The 19013-nt window shown below is 41.9% G+C and overlaps 1 protein-coding gene across 5 annotated transcripts in view; it reads right to left on the reverse strand.

The window, feature by feature from the left end:
- Nucleotides 1–3958: 3958 nt before the first annotated feature.
- The window catches only part of brsk2a (BR serine/threonine kinase 2a), a 129564-nt gene continuing 114509 nt past the window's right edge, over nucleotides 3959–19013 (reverse strand). The window contains exons 14-21 of one of the 5 annotated variants that reach the window (XM_049723173.1): nucleotides 18833–18898; nucleotides 14676–14736; nucleotides 12887–13643; nucleotides 12765–12813; nucleotides 11648–11771; nucleotides 9936–10116; nucleotides 8387–8476; nucleotides 3959–5931 (exon numbers count right to left, since the gene is read on the reverse strand). In XM_049723173.1, coding sequence (XP_049579130.1) covers nucleotides 5795–5931; nucleotides 8387–8476; nucleotides 9936–10116; nucleotides 11648–11771; nucleotides 12765–12813; nucleotides 12887–13643; nucleotides 14676–14736; nucleotides 18833–18898 — 1465 coding nt within the window. In that variant the 3' untranslated portion in view covers nucleotides 3959–5794. The remainder of the gene's footprint in view (nucleotides 5932–8386; nucleotides 8477–9935; nucleotides 10117–11647; nucleotides 11772–12764; nucleotides 12814–12886; nucleotides 13644–14675; nucleotides 14737–18832; nucleotides 18899–19013) is intronic. The other 4 variants (XM_049723175.2, XM_049723176.2, XM_049723174.2 and 1 more) reach the window with 4 other exon arrangements.

The following is a 19013-nucleotide window of genomic DNA, read 5'->3' on the forward strand; positions in this document are numbered from 1 at the left end:
TCTCGGTGTTGTGCCGTGAGGGATGTTCAGCAGTGCCGTGGGAAATTGTCCAACATTAAATACAGAGCGCATTGTAAACAGGATCGCCAAACCACAGGTCGGTCAGCGCAAGGCCTGGTCAGCCACTTGCTAATCGTGCATGCGTGGCAAATCGGAGAATCTTGAGATTTCATGTTATGGCATCGGCACATACTCAGTTTATGTGTGTGTTGCTGTGAGTGTTGGCTCGTGAGTGAACGATTCGTTCAAAAGAACGATTTTGTTTTCAGTGAAAGAGTGAACGAATCGCTTCCTAAAGTGATTCGTTCTTTTTTCAGTTCATATGACTTCAACCAGTAGGTGCCGGTAATGCGCATCGAAGCTGGTGCCACCTCACCGTAAATCAAAACAAAGAAGAAAATGACGTAACTTCCCGTTCACGAACGAGTCGTGAATTGCTTTTCCCGTTCCCAATTGAACGGATCTGTGACTGAACTAGTCAGTGAGTGAGTGATTTGCATTTCCAGTTCATCGCGAGAACGGATCAGTGAGGGAACGAATCCTGACTTTCCCGTTCGCGAACGAGATAATGAGTGAACTGCCTTCCCGTGCATCAGCGGATCAGTCAGTGAACGTGTTGTGTCTCCCTCCTGGCGTAAACTATGTAGGCCAGAATGTCGATTTGCCAAGGAAAGAAAGAACCACTCACTGAAACACCACTTCTTTTATGCGCGTTTTCTCCAAGCTAACGGCTAACTTTATTGCATAAAGGGATGCGCCGTTATGCAACAACGGGGAGACTCTTTGGGTGATCTTGATTTTATAATACTTATAGTAGTTTTTAAATAACGTGTATGCATATATACGCCTAAATATTGTTATCCAATATATCTACTGCAATTTCACATTAGATTATTGGTTTGAAAATTACTTTTAATATTATTATTATTTTTAATAAACATTCATGTTAAAACTTGTCTGGTGTTTTATTCCTTGTTTTTATGTTCGCCAATTAAAACATAAAAATCAGACATTTGGGTAACTGCTTTATATGACAATATGTGTAGGTACACCTCATGGGCACTTCAATAGGTACACTACATGAGTTTAAAAAAAAAAGAATGAATAAATAAAAGGTTAATTGCGCTATAAAAGCACATTTAGGTAAATTCTCTCTGCTGGGATCGAACCAAGTTCTTACCGAGCAAGAGCCTGCATCACTAACCTGTCGGCTATTTCGACTTGGCAATCGGGGGTCGTCTGCACCGTTTTGTACTAGTAATGTGCATTCCAGTTAAGTGAACTGAACCTTTAGAATTGGTTCACTCAAAATATTTGTTCAAAAGAATCGTTCACCGAATCGTTCACTACACTTTCTTGGACACTCCATTAGGTACCCTGCCATTTTCAAGTGTACCTAATAACAATGTGTTTTCCAAGTCACCCTCGTTAAGCGCACCTGCGTGAAAAGTTTTAGCTCATTTCACGTTCCGCAGGAGCTAAAACTTTTCACGCAGGTGCACTTAACGAGGGAATCACACGGACACTCCATTAGGTACACCACCATTTTCAAGTGTACCTAAAAACAGGCCACTTTATTAGGGAAATATCATGGTCAAAGGTCACAGGTGTCAAGCTCTAGTCCTCGGGGCCGCATTCCAACATGTTTTCCAAGATTCCCTCGTTAAGTGCACCTGCGTGAAAAGTTTTAGCTCCTACGGAACGTAAAAGTGGCTAAAACTTTTCACGCAGGTGTGTTTAACGAAGGTAACTTGGAAAACATATTGGAACGCGGCCCCGAGGACTAGAGTTTGACACCTGTGACTTTTGACCATGATATTTCCCTAATAAAGTGGCCTGTTATTAGGTACACTTGAAAATGGCGGTGTACCTAATGGAGTGTCCGTGTGATTCCCTCATTAAGTGCACCTGCGTGAAAAGTTTTAGCTCCTGCGGAACGTGAAAGGAGCTAAAACTTTTCACGCAGGTGCGCTTAACGAGGGTGACTTGGAAAACATATTGGAACGCGGCCCCTCGAGGACTGGAGGTCGATACCACTGGTTTAAGTGAAAAGTGCCACACCCGCCCTCACCCCAACTTTCTGATTGGCTGGTTGACCATGATATTTCCTTAATAAAGTGGCCTGTTATTAGGTACACTTGAAAAGAGTGCAGACGGGGCCACCTTATGTATTTCTACATAAATACTTACATTTGTTTGCATATGGTTCTAATTCTAAAAGCACAATAAGATACATGCTCACACCTGGGATCGAACCAAGGTCTTAACAAGCAAGTGCCCGGGTCACTAACCAGTCGGTTGTTTCCACCTGGAAGTCCCTGCCGTCTGCGCTCTTTTGTACTATTGATGTGCATACCAGTTCTCGTGAACTGAATCTTTAGAAGCGGTTCACTCAAAAGATTTGTTCAAAAGAATCGTTCACCTAATCGTTCGCTACACTTTCTTATTCATTTATTTATTCATTCATTTATTTGTTTTTACCTCGTGTAGTGTACCTATTGAAGTGTCCATAATCACAGGCCACTTCATTAGGGCTAGGTTTTAAGTGAAAGTGAAAAGTGCCACACCCGCCCTCACCCCCACCTCCTGATTGGCTGTTTGATCTGTGACGTCATTCAGACACTCTATTAGGTACACCACCATTTTCAGGTTTGTTCGCGAAGATTCACGAGTGAGTGATACGAGTGACAGACAGCGTTGCTGCTATCAATGTCGGCATAATGTGTGTCGGCTGGTATAGCAGCAATGCTGTCTGTCACGAAATCAGCAGCGAGCAATAGATGGAGGAGGGACTTTACGAACGAACGAGACGAGTCAGTGACGCAACTTCCTGTTCAGTGTGCGCGTGTGTGGCGGGGACGGTTCGTTGAACGAATCCTTTGAATGAACTGATTCTAAAGATCCAGTTCACTTAAAAGAACTGAAATGCACATCACTAGTTGCTGTGTGCTTTTACTAACAGTGAAACTATGCCGGCTGTGGTGCGTTTTGGTCCGATGGAAACCTGGATTGTTCATTTTTCACCAACGTAAAATACACAGTCAAGTCGACTGTGATAGCCACTCAGCCGCTGTCAGAACAGCAGAGCGTCTTTAAAAGTGACTTTGTTCTTAATGTCGCAATATTTTATAGAGCTAGTCTAAAACAGTAAACAAAGCCATATTGATTCTTTGGGATTTTGATCACAATCTCTTTCAATAGTTTATTCTTTACACTGTCTAAAACCTTTTTTCAAAAATTTTCATTTACAAAAGAAATACAATTTAAAGAATATTTAGTATTTATTTTTATTTAATTAGTCGACTCTCCATACATATATAGGAATAGAACTTTACGTCTTTTGTTGTAATATAACTGATTTTAATATAGAAGCTGGTGTAACACTTAACAGATTTTTGTTGGTGGTGTGCCTCGAGATTTTTTCCAATGAAAAGGTGTGCCGTGAATGAAAAAAAGTTGGGAAACACTGCACTATCTGTCTATTTGGAATTCTGTAAAAGTTGTACTGAATTTTAATGTTGCCACGATGAGTCGAGGAAAGATCAACAGTTAACTCACTACACACTGGATCAGGGGTCACCAACATGGAGCCTGTGGGCTCCTCGGAAAATAGTTCACCAGTCATAGGGTATCGGAGTTCGCTAGGAATTTAGGAGAAACTATTGGGAAAAAAAATGCTAAGATTTATTGAAAAACGTTGCATATCATCTGTTTCCTGTATTTTTAAATCATTGTTGATAATGTGAGAAATAACATGATCTTCACATGGATGTAAGTCATTAACACATAATTGAAGGTCATTTGAATTTGCTAAGTGTGTATCAAATTGGCAGCCCACAGGAACCAGTATGCAAGAAGTGGCTTTTCCTGTTTCAACGAGGTTGGTGCCCCCTGCCTAAATCTACACATGCTGGGGACTCAACACAAGCACATACAGTACTCACGGAAGAAAAAGAAAGACACTATAACGGAATGATTTTATTATTTCCAGCACTGATGATGCTCATCGTAGTTATGTTATATGGAGATTACTCCTGCTCTGGCTCTCTGAAGCACTGACTGTCCTCTGAGCTGCTTGCTTTTCATTTGTAGAAAACAAAGGAGAGTTGACATGAGGGTATTGCTTTCTATTGGTATGTAATGATATCCTCTCCCTGTGCTTTCGGAACCCCCACATAAAACAGCTCAGACGTCCAAGTTCTCCATGGAGTGGCACAGACTGAGAGGCATTGCTCAAAAACGTTGTGCGCAAGATAAACGAAGAGGAACAGATCAATTGGATGGGAGGGGAGATTTAAAAAAAAAAAAAAAAGACAGAACTATAGGCAAAGCTAAAAAGGAAGGAAGGGTAGGCCAATGGAAACAGTAGTTTTGTGGCGACTGATTAGCGTGAAACATTTACACCAAAAGCCATGCAAAGAAAAGCTCATGTTTGACATGCACACAGCAATACAAGCTAAATGTATAGAGCAGGAATCCCCAGCATGGTTAAGAAGACAATCAACCCCATTTTGGAACGATCTATTTACAAAGAAAAGACCTGTGGATCAATGTCATCCTTCTCAGGCCCAGCCTACACAAACAATAATATAGAAACTGACAAATATCAATAAAAGAGCATTCCCTCTCTCCAAAAAGAGGCTAAGTCTACATTCTTAAATCACTGGTATGTTTTTTTTTTTTTGTTTTTGTTTGTTTGCTTTCACAAGTTCTTTTTCCCCTGGTCATTGAAGAAGATTCATCATTGAACTAAAACGAAATCTTGTTTTTCGTCAAATGATGCCCCATTTCCAAACACACAAGAGGGCAATAATAAATAACATTCAACTGACCTAACAGCTTTGTTCATATAAATAGTTACAATAAATTAGGAAATGACACCGTGAGATGAATAAATAAGGGCCACAAGTACAAAAATAAGCACGTATCACATAATTGTTCTTCTTTTCCTACTGCTGGTAAGTATACGTGAGAGAAAGAGAGGTCTGAATGGAGAAATAAAGACAAAGTGCTGCAGAGAACATGAAAGACAAAATGATCATGAGACCAAAATTACAGATGATTTCTCCTATTGGCTACCAAAACATCGCGTCACAACAAAACAACTCTTTGTACATCAGAAATGACTGCAATCTGTACAACAGGATAAATCATTCATTTTCAGATAATTACCCACCCGTCCAAATTTTGATGACCCGCCGCCCCACCTACAGCTTCTCTCTGAAAAGTTCATTTGCAGCAGTATTGGTATTCGGGTCAAGTGGGGACTTTACACGTAGTTCATCTCAAAGAAAGCACATGAAACAAAAAAAACAAAAATACAATCCGGCGACCGTCCATGTCGGCTCTTCTTCGCCTCCTCCTTATCTTCTCCTTGGTAATACATCCCAGAGTTTAGTGTGCATACTGGAAATGTGCTGGTATGCATGTTGAGTCTCTTAGCAAAATGCTTGTTTTCTGAGGCAGGCGTGGAAGGGGCGGGGTATCAGAAACACCAAAGGAACTGTCATCTACTTCTACTGTCAGAGCACGCAGGGTTGGGAAAGATGATGGTAGAAGTCTGCATGAAGGATCTGTTTCCGTGGTAACGCAAACCTCTCAAAAGCAGTCCTCCATGCGCACGTCCATCTCTTGGGTGGGATGGTTCAGGAAGGGGAGGGACGGGGACAGGACTTAATAGGTTTTCTGGATAAGTCCTGAGGTGAGAGACAAGTGAGGTTAGCGCACACACTTTAGCAGCATGAAGAAAGGAGGTGCAAAGGAGGGATGAGAAGATGATGATGGTGTTCCCTATCTAGTTCAGATCTAGCGACTCCTCTTGTAGCGTCAACTTGACGAGCGGACATTTGGCGGCATTGTTTTCCTGTTCTTGCCTGCGTGCTTGCGCGGGCGAAGGGCAGCGCTTGGATGGCACCTGGCCGTTCTTCTCGTCTGAAAAGAGGTGTCGGATTACGGCGGACACGTTACTCGAGGTGCAGATGAGGCACCGGGGAAGGAAAGGAAACATGGCGGAGGAGTACAGAGTACAGTGGGCCACAAATGCTGCACGACTGATGTCGTTAAGTGTGGTTAATTGGTGTAAATAAAGGCGGTGGGGTCATGGTTACAACGTCTGCCCAAATCAGGTGCACGAAAGGGGAAATAAATAACATATACAGTTGGGGGAAAAAAAAGTCACATGGATGCTGTATTTTTAGATCATTTGCGCAATTCATTTATATTAACTGTATATTTGATGAACAAATTGAATGAATGGGCCATCAAAGCTCATAAAGCAATGGCAAACAAAAGAACAGTAAATTTAGCTCAGAAAGAAATTTGCTTTTTACACGACCCTGCTTGTAGTATTATGAGTCAAGTGTGTTGAGCACGGTACAAGTCCTGTACATTTTGCTGCATGAAATGAAATGATTTCTCAGATACAGAGGGTGTTTCGAGCAGGCAAGTATATATAGGACATGTGCATGCCACCCCTGAGTGAGATGTTGTGTCACCCTGGCCACCACACTGAAATATTTGTAGCTACGGCTCTGTCTCCTGCTCGCCGCTGACCTGAATGAAGACGAGCGCTACACAACATGGATGGAGGGATGGGGTTTTATTTCACATCTTCAAGGAAAGCAGGTTAAATGCCTTGCACTCTTCAAATGAAACATCTGCAGGATCCGCTGACTGAGCATCAAGTCGTCTGCTGGCTAAAGATCGAGGTAAGCAAGGCTGCAGTAAAAAAAATGTTTTAGCTGCTGACTTGTTCATACTGATTGTGCGCCATGATTTCTGCCTAGCAACGACATTTCTCTGTAAAGGTGTACAACACCACAATGAAAACCAATCAGATTAATTGTGTGGTTTAGTTGAATTTTTGTAGTGTCAAAGTTAAAATGTTATTTGAGTTGTTAAGATTTATTCTACATTGATACTACTGGTATTTTTGCAGTTTGTAAGTTTTCTATGTAAAGAAATAGTGCAATTATTAGAAGAAAGAGAACTGTGTTGTCAGCACATAATTGACCTAACAAAAAAAAACCAACCATGATTTCAGTCTGCATGTAATGAATCTAACAGTTTGTCAACTATTCCCTTACTTAGCTGTGAAGAATTTACGATTGTTACACCTGAACCTCCGCTTTTTAAAAACAGCAGTAATGGAAAAAGCGAACGCGCTTTAATTTAACTGTCACACTCTTCCACATGTCCCCACCTAGCCTTTGTCCTCGTCCACTGGCTTCCAGGTGATCTTTGGAGATTAAAGACATAATCGCAAGGATTGACAAGGCCTTTTGTTTGAAAAAAATGACACGCAAAACCACTTCTTTGTGCTCTTCCTATTAACAGCCCTTATCTCATTTTAAAGGCCCTGTGGTGGGGACGCTCCAAAAGTGTTCTTCAAAAGGACGAGTTTAATTTAAGTCTGAGTTATTGCTCTGTGCATATTGACCTCATTAAGATGTTAAGTCATTTCGATAAATCTTGGATTAAACTGCAAAAGGTGCAGTCATGCCCTTTATTTTTTGCAATAGGTACGCCATAATGCTCACGTGTTTCCATTGCCCACTAATTGCGGAACATGATCTTATTTATATGTAGGTGACTCTCATTTGTACCAAGGCCCTAGTCTATTAATTAGAGACACATTTTAAAATATCACAGCTAATCCTTACAACGCCCAGTGACTCCAGAGCCAAGTGAATGTCATATTGTGGCCGTACGCTTGTACGTATCCCTTTTATGGCAAAATAGTAGCCATTAATGGAAGAATTCGACAATACAAGGGTGATTGCTCATGCGACTTATAACTAACATTGCTCATTTTGCCCCTTGAATAAAAACAATGAAATTCCAAAAAGTCACTTCTATCGCCAAATATGTGCCTTGTCTCCATAAAGGTTTGTTGAAAATGGATAATTGGCTAGTGTGTTTCCCTATTTTATCAACAGGGAGCGCCATCGCCACGAAGATGTCAAGTGAGACAAGCCCAAGTATTCAAAAGAGAAGATGAGAGCAGATCGTTTCCGTAGTGAGAAAACATGACGAATCATTATTCAGCAACTCAGAATCAACTATTTCACTAACGAGACAGACAACAATCAATCCCCATGTGGAGCAGAAAGCGCTTCCCAATCATCTACTTGGGAGTCAAGCACGCAGCATGTTCGCCCAGGTCTGGTGTTGCTGTGGTGTTGCCATGGTGACAATACCTCCATAAGAATGCAAATGGTATTTCCATACCTTCCCTCTAATTCTCATCACCGGACAATGTTTTGACCCTTGGAGAATGCTGTGAAGCCAAGTGTGCAAAGCAGAGCCTACGAAGCTCTTGGTGAGGCAGAGAGTGAAAGTGATGCTGATAGGGGAGGTGTAAAGGGGGGGGGGGGATCTTACTCACCAGACAGCTGCTGGACTCCAGGCTGGTCATGTGTGCTTAACAATTGGCTCTGAATGGTCTCCACGACCCGCTTGAAGCGCCGACTGGGTCCTATAACACAGACACACAAACCAAAGGAAGAACAGATACTTGGCTTTTGGGAAAACACCCTTATGCTGGAGCGTATCTCAGCTGACTTTCAGCGAGACATGCTGGTCCCCAGCCAATTGCACGGCCAGTGCATTATCCTTTTTCCTTGTCTGGCAGTTGGCAACCAGCCGTTTAAGATTTGCATTATGATCATCTTTAGTACAGGAGCTATGAGGTTTGAATTTGTGATGTTGGAAATGTTGTTTTCTCTTACATAATTTCATTACAGATCCGTGCTTCACAAAGTGCCTTTCTCAATATCAATAACAGTATCAGTAGATATCAATACTCAGATCTTGACTCCTTTTCACACTTAAAAGAAAAAAAAAGTGATACATTGACACTTTCCAGCCTACGCTGGTAGAGTAAGAACCATGTCAGCCATGTGGACTGGGAAATATTTTAAGGTTAACGTGGATGACAACACGAGTTGCCCTGAAGCTGAACAGCATGGAGCGGAGCGCTAGAAAGTTAGTGCTTGCTGGAGGGCCTGCATCTGCAACACCACACGACATGTACCAGCATGTCAAATAAAAAAGAAAAAACAGAAATAAAAAAAATAAAAAAGTTCAGCCAACTTTATTTCGTAGGCTGCATTTTGATGAAATGTGTGGCAAGACCTATTACAAAAACATTCAGTAATACCATGATGTTATTCTCTTAAAGTTATAGATGAGTGATACCTATGCCATGTTCAAGAAAAAAAATGTTTTGTATTTCTGCACATTAGATGCGTTTATTCCCTTCCTTATAACACCCTAATTGACAGTAAAGCATGATTACAAAGTGGTTGCCTGTCACACTGCTTTAATGCAAAATACAAGTCGGGCTAATCATGCCAATTTTCTTGACAGCGTCTCTTCTTGACAAACCACGCAGCCAAAGTAAAGCCTAATACTACTACCGCTCCTAGAGAAGGTGGCGTCTGTGCAAAGTCGGAAAAAGTCTATTCAGACTAGATTAAAATTGACTGAATTGTGGTGTGTAATAGAAAGAAAAATTGCCAGGTCCCAATTTTGCAACACAGAGAAAATCCACACAGTGATGGGGAGAACCCGTAAAATTCCACATGTCCGTGGACAAATGCTAAACACTAAATAACTGTGCTGCCTTTAAAATTTCAATCAGGATATGTTTGCTATTTTGTGTATCATCAATATGGTATGTCATATACAAATTATTATTGGTAATTTTCTTTATAGATATGCTGGGGAATGTCACATGGTGGATGATTGTATTTTTGTGTTCATGCCGTAAATTATCTCAGTAATATACTTTTGTTATTTTATGCTATTTACTTGTTGGGATTCAGCAAATAGCAAAGGTAGTGGTTTGTATATTGGCATGCGGGCAGGTCCGTGATAGAATGATATTTCCAGAGACTGATAGGATGGATGATGACATGCAGGCGCATCCTTACCTGAGAGCAGGGTAAAGGTGACGGAGTAGATGCCATTCTCCTTTGTGGCAGCCGTACTCTCCGTGTAGGTGATGTCCACCTGGAATTTGACCTGCTTCTGAAAGACTGTGGGGCCGGCCGTGGACTTGTATTCTGCTCGGAAACTAGTCTGTGATATGACACTGTGGCTCAGGCTGGGGATCTGGAAGCAAAGATGAAAAGAAGAAAAATAGAAGTGAGCGATGAAATTAAACATCAATGTTGAATTTTTCTTCCACATGATAAAAAAAGACAACTGTGAATGAAACACTCTCCATAAAATATGAGCCACAGTCAAAGTCGAAGGAGATTAATACCTTGGGGCGTAGCCTTGCATTCGAGGGACTTAAGCTAATGTAGTCGTCTGTCACCCAACAACATTGCACTCTCCCTTCCAAAATAAATTTGTGCGCCCTATGAACAGGTGAGTTGTAAAATTGGCACCTTCCATCCTAGTGCTGTGGATGGCTTGACATCCCATTAATGTGAGTGTGCTTCAAGGTATAATTCCACTGATTCAGGTGCCAATCTCCTGTCGGGAATACCTACCGGCTAGCAAAAGCCCGGAAGGGATAAAAGCTACCTTGAGGGATGGGGAAACATATTTGACATTGACCTCAAAAGGTAAGCCAATCTTGCTTGCATTTAATGGCAACTTTGTTCAAATTTAACTGAGGTGAGCAAAGGTTCTGTTCAATCACACAGGCTGAATGCTAAACTAGATTGTGTGGCGCTTACATGCAAGACGCTACGTATTCTATTCACACACACCACAGCAACATAAATACGGAGTCAATATATAAAACTGAGAGTATGTGTTGGAGAGGTGGATCGCAAATGCCTTCTGTAGTTTTTGCATTGACCTCCATTGAGTCTGCAGTCAGGTGGGAAATAGAAGCGATGAACAAAAGCAGTTGGCTGAATTGCAACATAAATCTGAAACATGTTAGCAGACCTTGGGCCCGCCACATACTCATGAGACACATATCTAGCCTGCTATTAGAAAGCCAGCAAATAGTCACCACTGCCACACTCACTAAGGCCCACGAGTCTGAAGAAGGCACATAAAGAAGAGAATTAAAGCTCTTTTTTTCTTTTTAGTGCACAGCACTTGTTCTTTTCTTCCACAATGCAGTGAACAAAAGAGTCGGAACAAGAAAGAAAGTGAAGAACAAGTAGCTGCTGTATTTACTTTGAGAGAAGTGGACGTTGGCTGAGGTATGCAGACAAATTTTATCAAGAAGGAGACTACGGACTACAGTAAAGTGGAACACTGCAAAACCAAGACTACAGAGTACAGTTGATTGTTTTCTTCATTTTATCGGATTCATCTAAAGTGCCTCACAAAGAACTTTTAAACTGTGAGCATATTTCATAAAAAGATGATGCCTATATGATTTAAAAAAATGGCACAATGAAGAGTGGTTAGAAAACAGTGCTAAGGTTGATGATTCACATTCAGCCTTCCTGTGTGATCTTTGTATGTTTTCCCTGTACTTGCATAATCCAACTGTATTCCCAAAACAAGCATTCAGTGAAGACTATAAAGACTCCCGAGGTGTGAATGTAAGTGATGGTTTGTCTCTAACTAAGGTTTGGCCAGTGAAAAAGTGTCAGTAAGTAAAGCTGTGTTGGGGGCCTGACTCTGAACTGTGTGGACAAGCGAGCTCAATAATAAATGTGGTTGACGATACCGAGAGAAATGCTTGAACGATGTCAGCCTTGATGGAGCTGAGAGGCTTGTCCCTGATGACAATGAAGATCTGCTCCTCTTTTTCCAGGTTGATGAAGTTCCCAAACCAGGATTTTTTGGCAAGTCTATAGAGAGAAAACAACACGAGAAATGTCATAATTTCTTAAAAGGTTTAAAAAATACAACACACAATTTTTTAAACCCCCATTTTAGATACAAAAGGGGGTCATACTTTCAAAGTTGACAGTGTGTGTTTAGTGTGCTTTAGGATTTAACAATTTTGAGTCAAGCGCCACTTTTAAAAAATTCCCACAATTAGCTGAGAATGGTAGAGTCAGTATTCTGAGCCTTCTAAAGTTAGCTCCCCTAAGTTGTACACTGTCGTGCCTGGCGTGCATATTCATAGAGCCATTGTGGTTTTGCATTCAAATAATTTGATGCACAGTGACATCAGCACCGGGGTCTGACACAGAAATAATTGCTTTTGACAAAGACAATTGCGGCCAGTCTCAGGTGCACACTCAGGTTGTGGCTTCTTACAAGCAGGTCAGGTAAGAGCTTTTTAAAAAGTCAGCCACAGTAAAAGGTACTTAGTCCCTCGATTATTTAGGACGTGCCACTGCAAGGAACCTAAAAAGGATCACCCAAACCTTGTTAAGTGATCAAATCAATTACTGATGCTTTCATACTGCAGCGATACTGGAGACAATGGTATGAGAAATTGCAGGATAGGTATTTTAATAATAAAAGCCATACAGTATGCAACTGGTGTTTGCAATCTACTTAGAAGATCTTCAGCGGGAAGCTCTCCAATCAACCCTCATGTTTCTCTGCCAGGTGGAAATGAACAGCCAGACAACCAAACAGGCACACGGCGTTGGCCAAAACTTAAGTAATCACCCTTCAGGAGGCTGAGAAGCATCACACAGGCAGCCAGCCATTACTCATAACCAGACACCTCAAGCTAAAGACAAGGTCAGTGCAAGAAGTTCAGCAGGAAAAAAAATCTTAATCATAATAATTTTAAATTGCCATGTGCAGTCCTGTCTGAGAAGGTAGCTTTGAGGTATGGCCGGGTTATACATCATTATGATTGTAAAGGTGTAACATTTACTCACTCTGGGGAAGACTCCGGAGTGAGGCTGGACATCTCTTCTTGTGTGGGAACTGTGGACAAATGAGAGTGTTTAGGGTGGAATGAAAACAAAAATAAAACAAAATTATCAAAGTGTATACAAACCCTGGAGTTTCCTGCGGTGGAAGCGTGGCGAGCCCAGTAAACTGTTCTTGATGGAATTGAGGCGCGTCCTCCATGGCATCCCGCCAATGGAGGGGCTTGGTGGTGGGGTTGGGGTGGGTGTCCCGGCGGGGCTGTCCTTGGGCGTGTGCACCGGGGTGCCCTTTGGAGTGGGTAGGGGACTGCCTCGGGGGGAAGGATGGGGTGTAACCTGTATGAGGGGGATACATTTAGCTGAGTGGTCAGAGTATGACGAAGGCGTGGGTGTTAAAGGGTGAAAGTGGTGCAGCCTGATGGGGGAGGCAGGCACCACTGGGATGAAGGGCACAGAGAGTTGGGGGTTGGCAGCGAAATGAGAGCGACGGACTTGGGGGCTGCCCTGGAATGAAGTAGTGGGGCTTGGGGGGGTTGGGGAAAGCGGGGAGGTGGGGGTTGGTGGCACGGAGGCAGATGGAAGGTGTGACGGGATATGGCAGGAAGCCGAGGTATCCGACAAGGATGCCGCATCTAATGAAGCTTCGGGGAGCGGGTTGGATCGTGTCGCGTGAAGAGGCTTCGGCGCAAGTTTCGGCTTGGTCGGGAGCGTCTGAGTCTTGTTAAGGGATGCCGGCAGTGCCTCGGTGCTCGGGGCCAGCGAGTTGGGTGTTGACAAACGAGGACCCGTATGATTTGGAAGTGGCTCAGGGGACGGACTGGGGCTGTTGTTTGGGGATTGTGCTAAATCAGGGGATTGAGGTGGAGTCCCAAACTTTCTAACAGGCTTTTTGATTAGGACATACAGGTGAAGGAATACAAGCAACAGAATCAAGTAAATACAACCACCAAGCAGTCAGATGCCATGCGCAAGAATGGAAAGGAAAAGGAGAAAAGACCATGCAGTTAGAAGACAAAGCAAAGAGATATGGGAATAAAACCATGAAAAGAGCAAGCAAAGACATGTAAAAAAACAAAGACAGACACTTAAACGATTAAAAAACAAGAACTGTGCGGTGTCACAAAAGAATAACCAGTAGACTCCGACAGACATGGAAAAAACATGAGCTAGGATGACAGATCTCAATAACGGCCACAACTACACTTGATCTATTATTGAGTTTTAACCTTGAAAGTGCACCCATATTGGGGAAAAATATAAAATTATATGGACAGAATAGCTCAGATTTATCTGGCCTTTGAAATCAATTTCCCTTTTAGATGAGATGTGGCATGAGCAGCTTGTTTGAGGATCTTGGATAACCCTGAGTCTTCTCAAGGTTAGTCAGCTGGATACATTTGCTCCTAGCCTATATCCCACTCAAAATAGAAAAGTAGGATTTTGAAAATAATTCCTTGAGCTGGATTTCCACATGCTAAGGCTGCCAAAAACAGAGTAAACTATTATAAGCCGAGAAGACGGGGCGAGGAGATCCTTTTGTTTGAGAGAAAACGATCAACCTTTCTCCTAGAGTGTTTTCGCTGGCACCCAATAAATGAAAAATTAGGCATAAATTAGGCAAAATTAAGCGTAAATTGACAACATAATTGTGTTTGGAAAAATAATAGATCATATTCAAGGGACGGTATAACATTTGAGCAGTGATATTGGTTTGTTAAAGGTCAGGAGGTGCTGCTGTGGAGCCCTAATGACCATCCATTATTTTCTCCTGCTGACTTTGACAAGAAGAAGAGATCAGCAGCAGTTAGATGGTCATCCCACAGGGGAACCAACTACACAGAAACCTGAACATTGGTCAAGAGGTGTAATGTCACATACCTGCGTGTAGTTGTAAGGGTATGGAAGGTCTTGACTTACCCGTGGGCTGCTGAGCGGGCTGGTGGTGAGGCCTGAGGAGGCTCCACTAATAGACCGTGACCTGTGGACCAAACACGCAAAGGAAAAAGTCAGTTGTGGGCTGAACATGTGAAGCTGTTAGAAAAAGGCATAGGTCAAAAGCTTGGAGGTCAAATGTTGGATCGGCTAGCACTAGAGCATCTGGCACCATCACGCCAAGCACACAGCGAGCGACTACGAAGAGGAGGAGGAGGAGTAGGAACACTACAGCGCACAGTGCATGACCTCATTTGTTAGCAGACAATATTTAGCAGTGACTCGCAGCAATGTCAAACGTGTTGATTTGACTGCACACTCACCTGGAAATCTCTCAGCGCGTTCCTAAACATTAGCATTTAAATTAGCCTTTTTTGTTGTTGGTGTTACTCAGTCTACACTTTGCTAATAAATAAAACATGGTGACTTTTAAGTCTGTTTGCACCGCATCAGTAGCCGATATCTTGAGGAGGGAAATAAAGTGGGGCATTTGGTGTCATGCCATTCATTTTCCATTTCCATGCAGATGTCGTCAATAAAATTGTGAGGCGAGGCGAGCCCCAAATTGAACAATCACAGGATGATCTGTCTCCATCACGCACACCACACATACACGCGAGACAACACGCACAAAGTGCCTGTCAACGCCAGCTGCTGACTGTCACAACACTGCTTGTTTTTGTCATTGATTTTACAACCGCTCGCTCTTCTTTTCCCACTCAAGCACTAATGAATTTGCGAACATGTGGACCACGCCTCTCAAAAACAAAAGGAAATGATAAAATGTGAGTTTTCCCCTGAGATCTAAGAAGACTGGTGTAGTAATGGAGAATGATGCTGCTCCCATATGTTGGATCAATCTTGTTGTTTCCAAAAATTGAAACAAATGCTTACTTAAATGGTAAGAAATAAAAACAAAACAAAATGTGCAATAGGCAGACACTGCCATAAAAAAGTGTGAGTTGGGGTTTATGTCAACTCGGGAAGCTTTTAAATCATGTGTGTGAAGAAATAGTATCTTCCTCCTTAGACATTAAAATAAAAAAGAGTAACTGCGACAGCGGAAAGATAGCACTCGAGTTATTTTTATAAATATCTCTGTGGTGATTGCCCACCATAATGGTGGGTGAGAACAAATGAGCTAAGACTTGTTTGAGAGAGCAGCTGACCAGACAGTTGAATTGAGAGCCCGCAGTTCACGGAGACATGCTCACATTGCCAATTGCACCTCATGACAACACAGATACACTCGGTCTCCTCGGCCTATTACGAGCATATTGTTGGACATACTCTGCATCTGTTAGTGTTGGACCAGTAGGTCTATAGAGCTAATAATACAGATGGCAATGCTGCTGCACAGTAAGGCACCCTTGCTACAAAATGACAATGACTAACTGTTGTTGGCTGTTTAGTGTAACCACAAGCACACAAAAGTAAATTATTCTGTAATCATACATTGGAATATTTACATGTAAGCAAGTCTGGTGTTTCTAAGAAATTTGCTTAGAAAACACATTTAAGGCGAACTATATTAAAAAAAAATAGTTTCAATCAGAGTTCAAATTTAAATCTGATTACATATAGGAAGTTCTACAGGATTAAGCTTTCACTAAGTAAATCTACCTTTTCCAAGGCCATATTGATCAAATTCAAAACCTCCCATTCATTCATGGGCTCCAATTTTATATTGAGAAAAAACTTCCTGTTTTGCAGTGCCAATTAATGTGGTCACCCAATACAGTAATGGACTGCTGAAGAATGAATGGCTTAGTTTTTGAAGAAAGAAAGACACTTCAGAAGGCCCACGCCGATTTAAGTAAACTCACTCTTTCATCAAACCCACCAATGCACTGCTCTTCCTATTCCCAACAATAGTTTACAACAAAGGCCTATGTCCCGGAGTGTGTGACCGCAGGCTTTGTTTGAGCTCCATCCAAAACACTCAGCAGGTTCCAATGAGAGATTGTGTGGGATGAAATAATACAGACAAATCTGAGAACTGAATAGACTGAAATAAAATGAAACTGATACAACTTATGGTGCCAAGAGTAACCACACCAAAGCCAGAACACAAGCAGACTGAACGTTCCTCTTCTTTTGACTCTATTTCAGAAGTGTCTCCTCTCTGTGAAGTAGATAGCCATATCAATCAGCGCACTATTTAAAGTCGTTTCCTTTCCCGGGGCGAGCCATACTCCCTGAAGAAGCACTAAATTAATATCCATAGCTCAGCTCCTCAAGTTTGAAGATGCAATAAGACCCCTGCAGCTTTCCCCGACAAGATCTGTCATAAGGATTCTTTCTTTGAGCACCTTAAACACTTAGAGTCCATGATTAGCATCAAAGTTAAGACTTAAAATTGCTCCACTGACCTAACTCATTTAAATCCCATCAAGCGATGGGAGCCGGTCAGTGAAAAAAAAAAAAAAAGCTATGACTCACTATTGCACTTTTTCATGTTTCATTTCCATATCATTAACCAGCTTTCATTTCTCCTTGCATGCTGGGAAGATTTTAAATGAACACTCTCCCCTGTGTTTCACCCTGATGTAAATTCATCCTGCCAATACTAGTCATTCTGTCCAGTATACCTTGAATGCTCCGTCTACGTATTATCAATCTGCTGAGGTTGGCTGAGTTCATGGAATAAAAAGGCGTGAGTGAGTGAGTGAGTGAGTGAGTGAGTGAGTGAGTGAGTGAGTGAGTGAGTGAGTGAGTGAGTGAGTGAGTGAGTGAGTGAGTGAGTGAGTGAGTGAGTGAGTGAGTGAGTGAGTGAGTGAGTGAGTGAGTGAGTGAGTGAGTGAGTGAGTGAGTGAGTGAGTGAGTGAGACAGACTGGGGATATAAAAATCTAGTGAGGAGCCCACTGTTGACATTTATATTAAGCAAAATACAAAGGAAAATAAAATTAAAGTAGATGGAGGAAAGATGCAGTTGAGCTTCTTTGGGTGAATAATATAGAGTTAACATAAACATTTCCTATTTACCCCTAAACAATTTGAATTGGACTAAAGCTCGTAGCTCATTGCAAATCTTAATTGGTCCTTTTACCAAGGCATGTTGATGATGTATCATTTTAACTTTGTGGGAACAGCTTAGGGGAGGCTTTTTTGTTCTGGCTTGCTTGTGTCCCAGTGCAAAAAAACAAATTCGACCTTTATCAACATAAAGGTAAACTGTTTTCCTTTACTATATCTGATGTAAAGGCAGAAGAAATACAGCAGAGGAAGACAATGCCAAAACTTGCAAAACCTTAAAATAAAGACTTAAATGCCCTGAAGGGATGATGGAGTGGAGCAGAGGGGATGAGACAAGAAGATGAATCTTAACATAGAATTCAAAGATGGGCATCTTAAAAGGTGGGAGCTGCCGGAATGGCTCTAATCCTTCCAAAGTGTCTTGTGGATGGAAGTTTAAAGAGGTGTGGGATGAATTCTTGATGTGCACTTGTTGCCAAACTGCCCGAGTGAGGAGTTATTGATAGATCTGACATTGGGATGAGTTCACAAATCTCTATAGTGCAGCTATATTATATGACTAGCTGGCTCTGCATTCAAGTCGGTTCCCCTGTAAAGCAGCACTCTGTCATTAGGCTGATCACGCTAACTCACAGTCCATCTTCTGGGCTGTCAAAAAACGTCACTGGCATCGAGCAGAAATGTGTGGTCTGACGATATATTGCTGGCTGAAATAAGATGTGCAAATAGATTTTAAATCAGCCGCCTTTGCCTTGTGGGGTTATGGCTCAAGCTCCGCTTTCCAAAGTAGAAGGAACCCTCGGCATCTCAAGAGAAAGTGGGGCACAGCACGGGAGGAACTGATTATTAATGCATTCAAAAAAGACTAATTAAGTTCATACCAAAAGAGGGGGAAAGGTTGGAGATGGATACGGAAGCTCTGCCTCGCACATCTTCAAAAGGAAAATGAACTTTAACTTTCAAATTCACTATTTTTTGGCCCTAAATTGTTAGAACCTAATTTATTCTTTAATTTAAGATTCTATCAATAAATTAAATACAGCACACCCACACACATTCAAATAAATACACCTATTAAAGAGCCCACTTCTGCATCATTCTCCGTCCATAGACATCTACCTTAGGTTAGGGAGTAAAAGCAAAAAGGAAGGGAGAGATTGAATACCTTTCTTCTTTGCTGCATTTTTTCCTGGCGCCGGGAATATCCAAGCTTTTACTGTATACTGACTTACTACAGACAGACAGGAGACAGAGCGAGCAGACTGTCAAACTAATGGTGAGGTGATTGCTAAACTTGCTCTGCCCAGAGAGCTTTAGCCCAACACAAACACAGAGACACACACCAG

Source organism: Syngnathus scovelli, chromosome 6 (genome assembly GCF_024217435.2).
Source record: "Syngnathus scovelli strain Florida chromosome 6, RoL_Ssco_1.2, whole genome shotgun sequence".
NCBI lineage: Eukaryota > Metazoa > Chordata > Actinopteri > Syngnathiformes > Syngnathidae > Syngnathus > Syngnathus scovelli.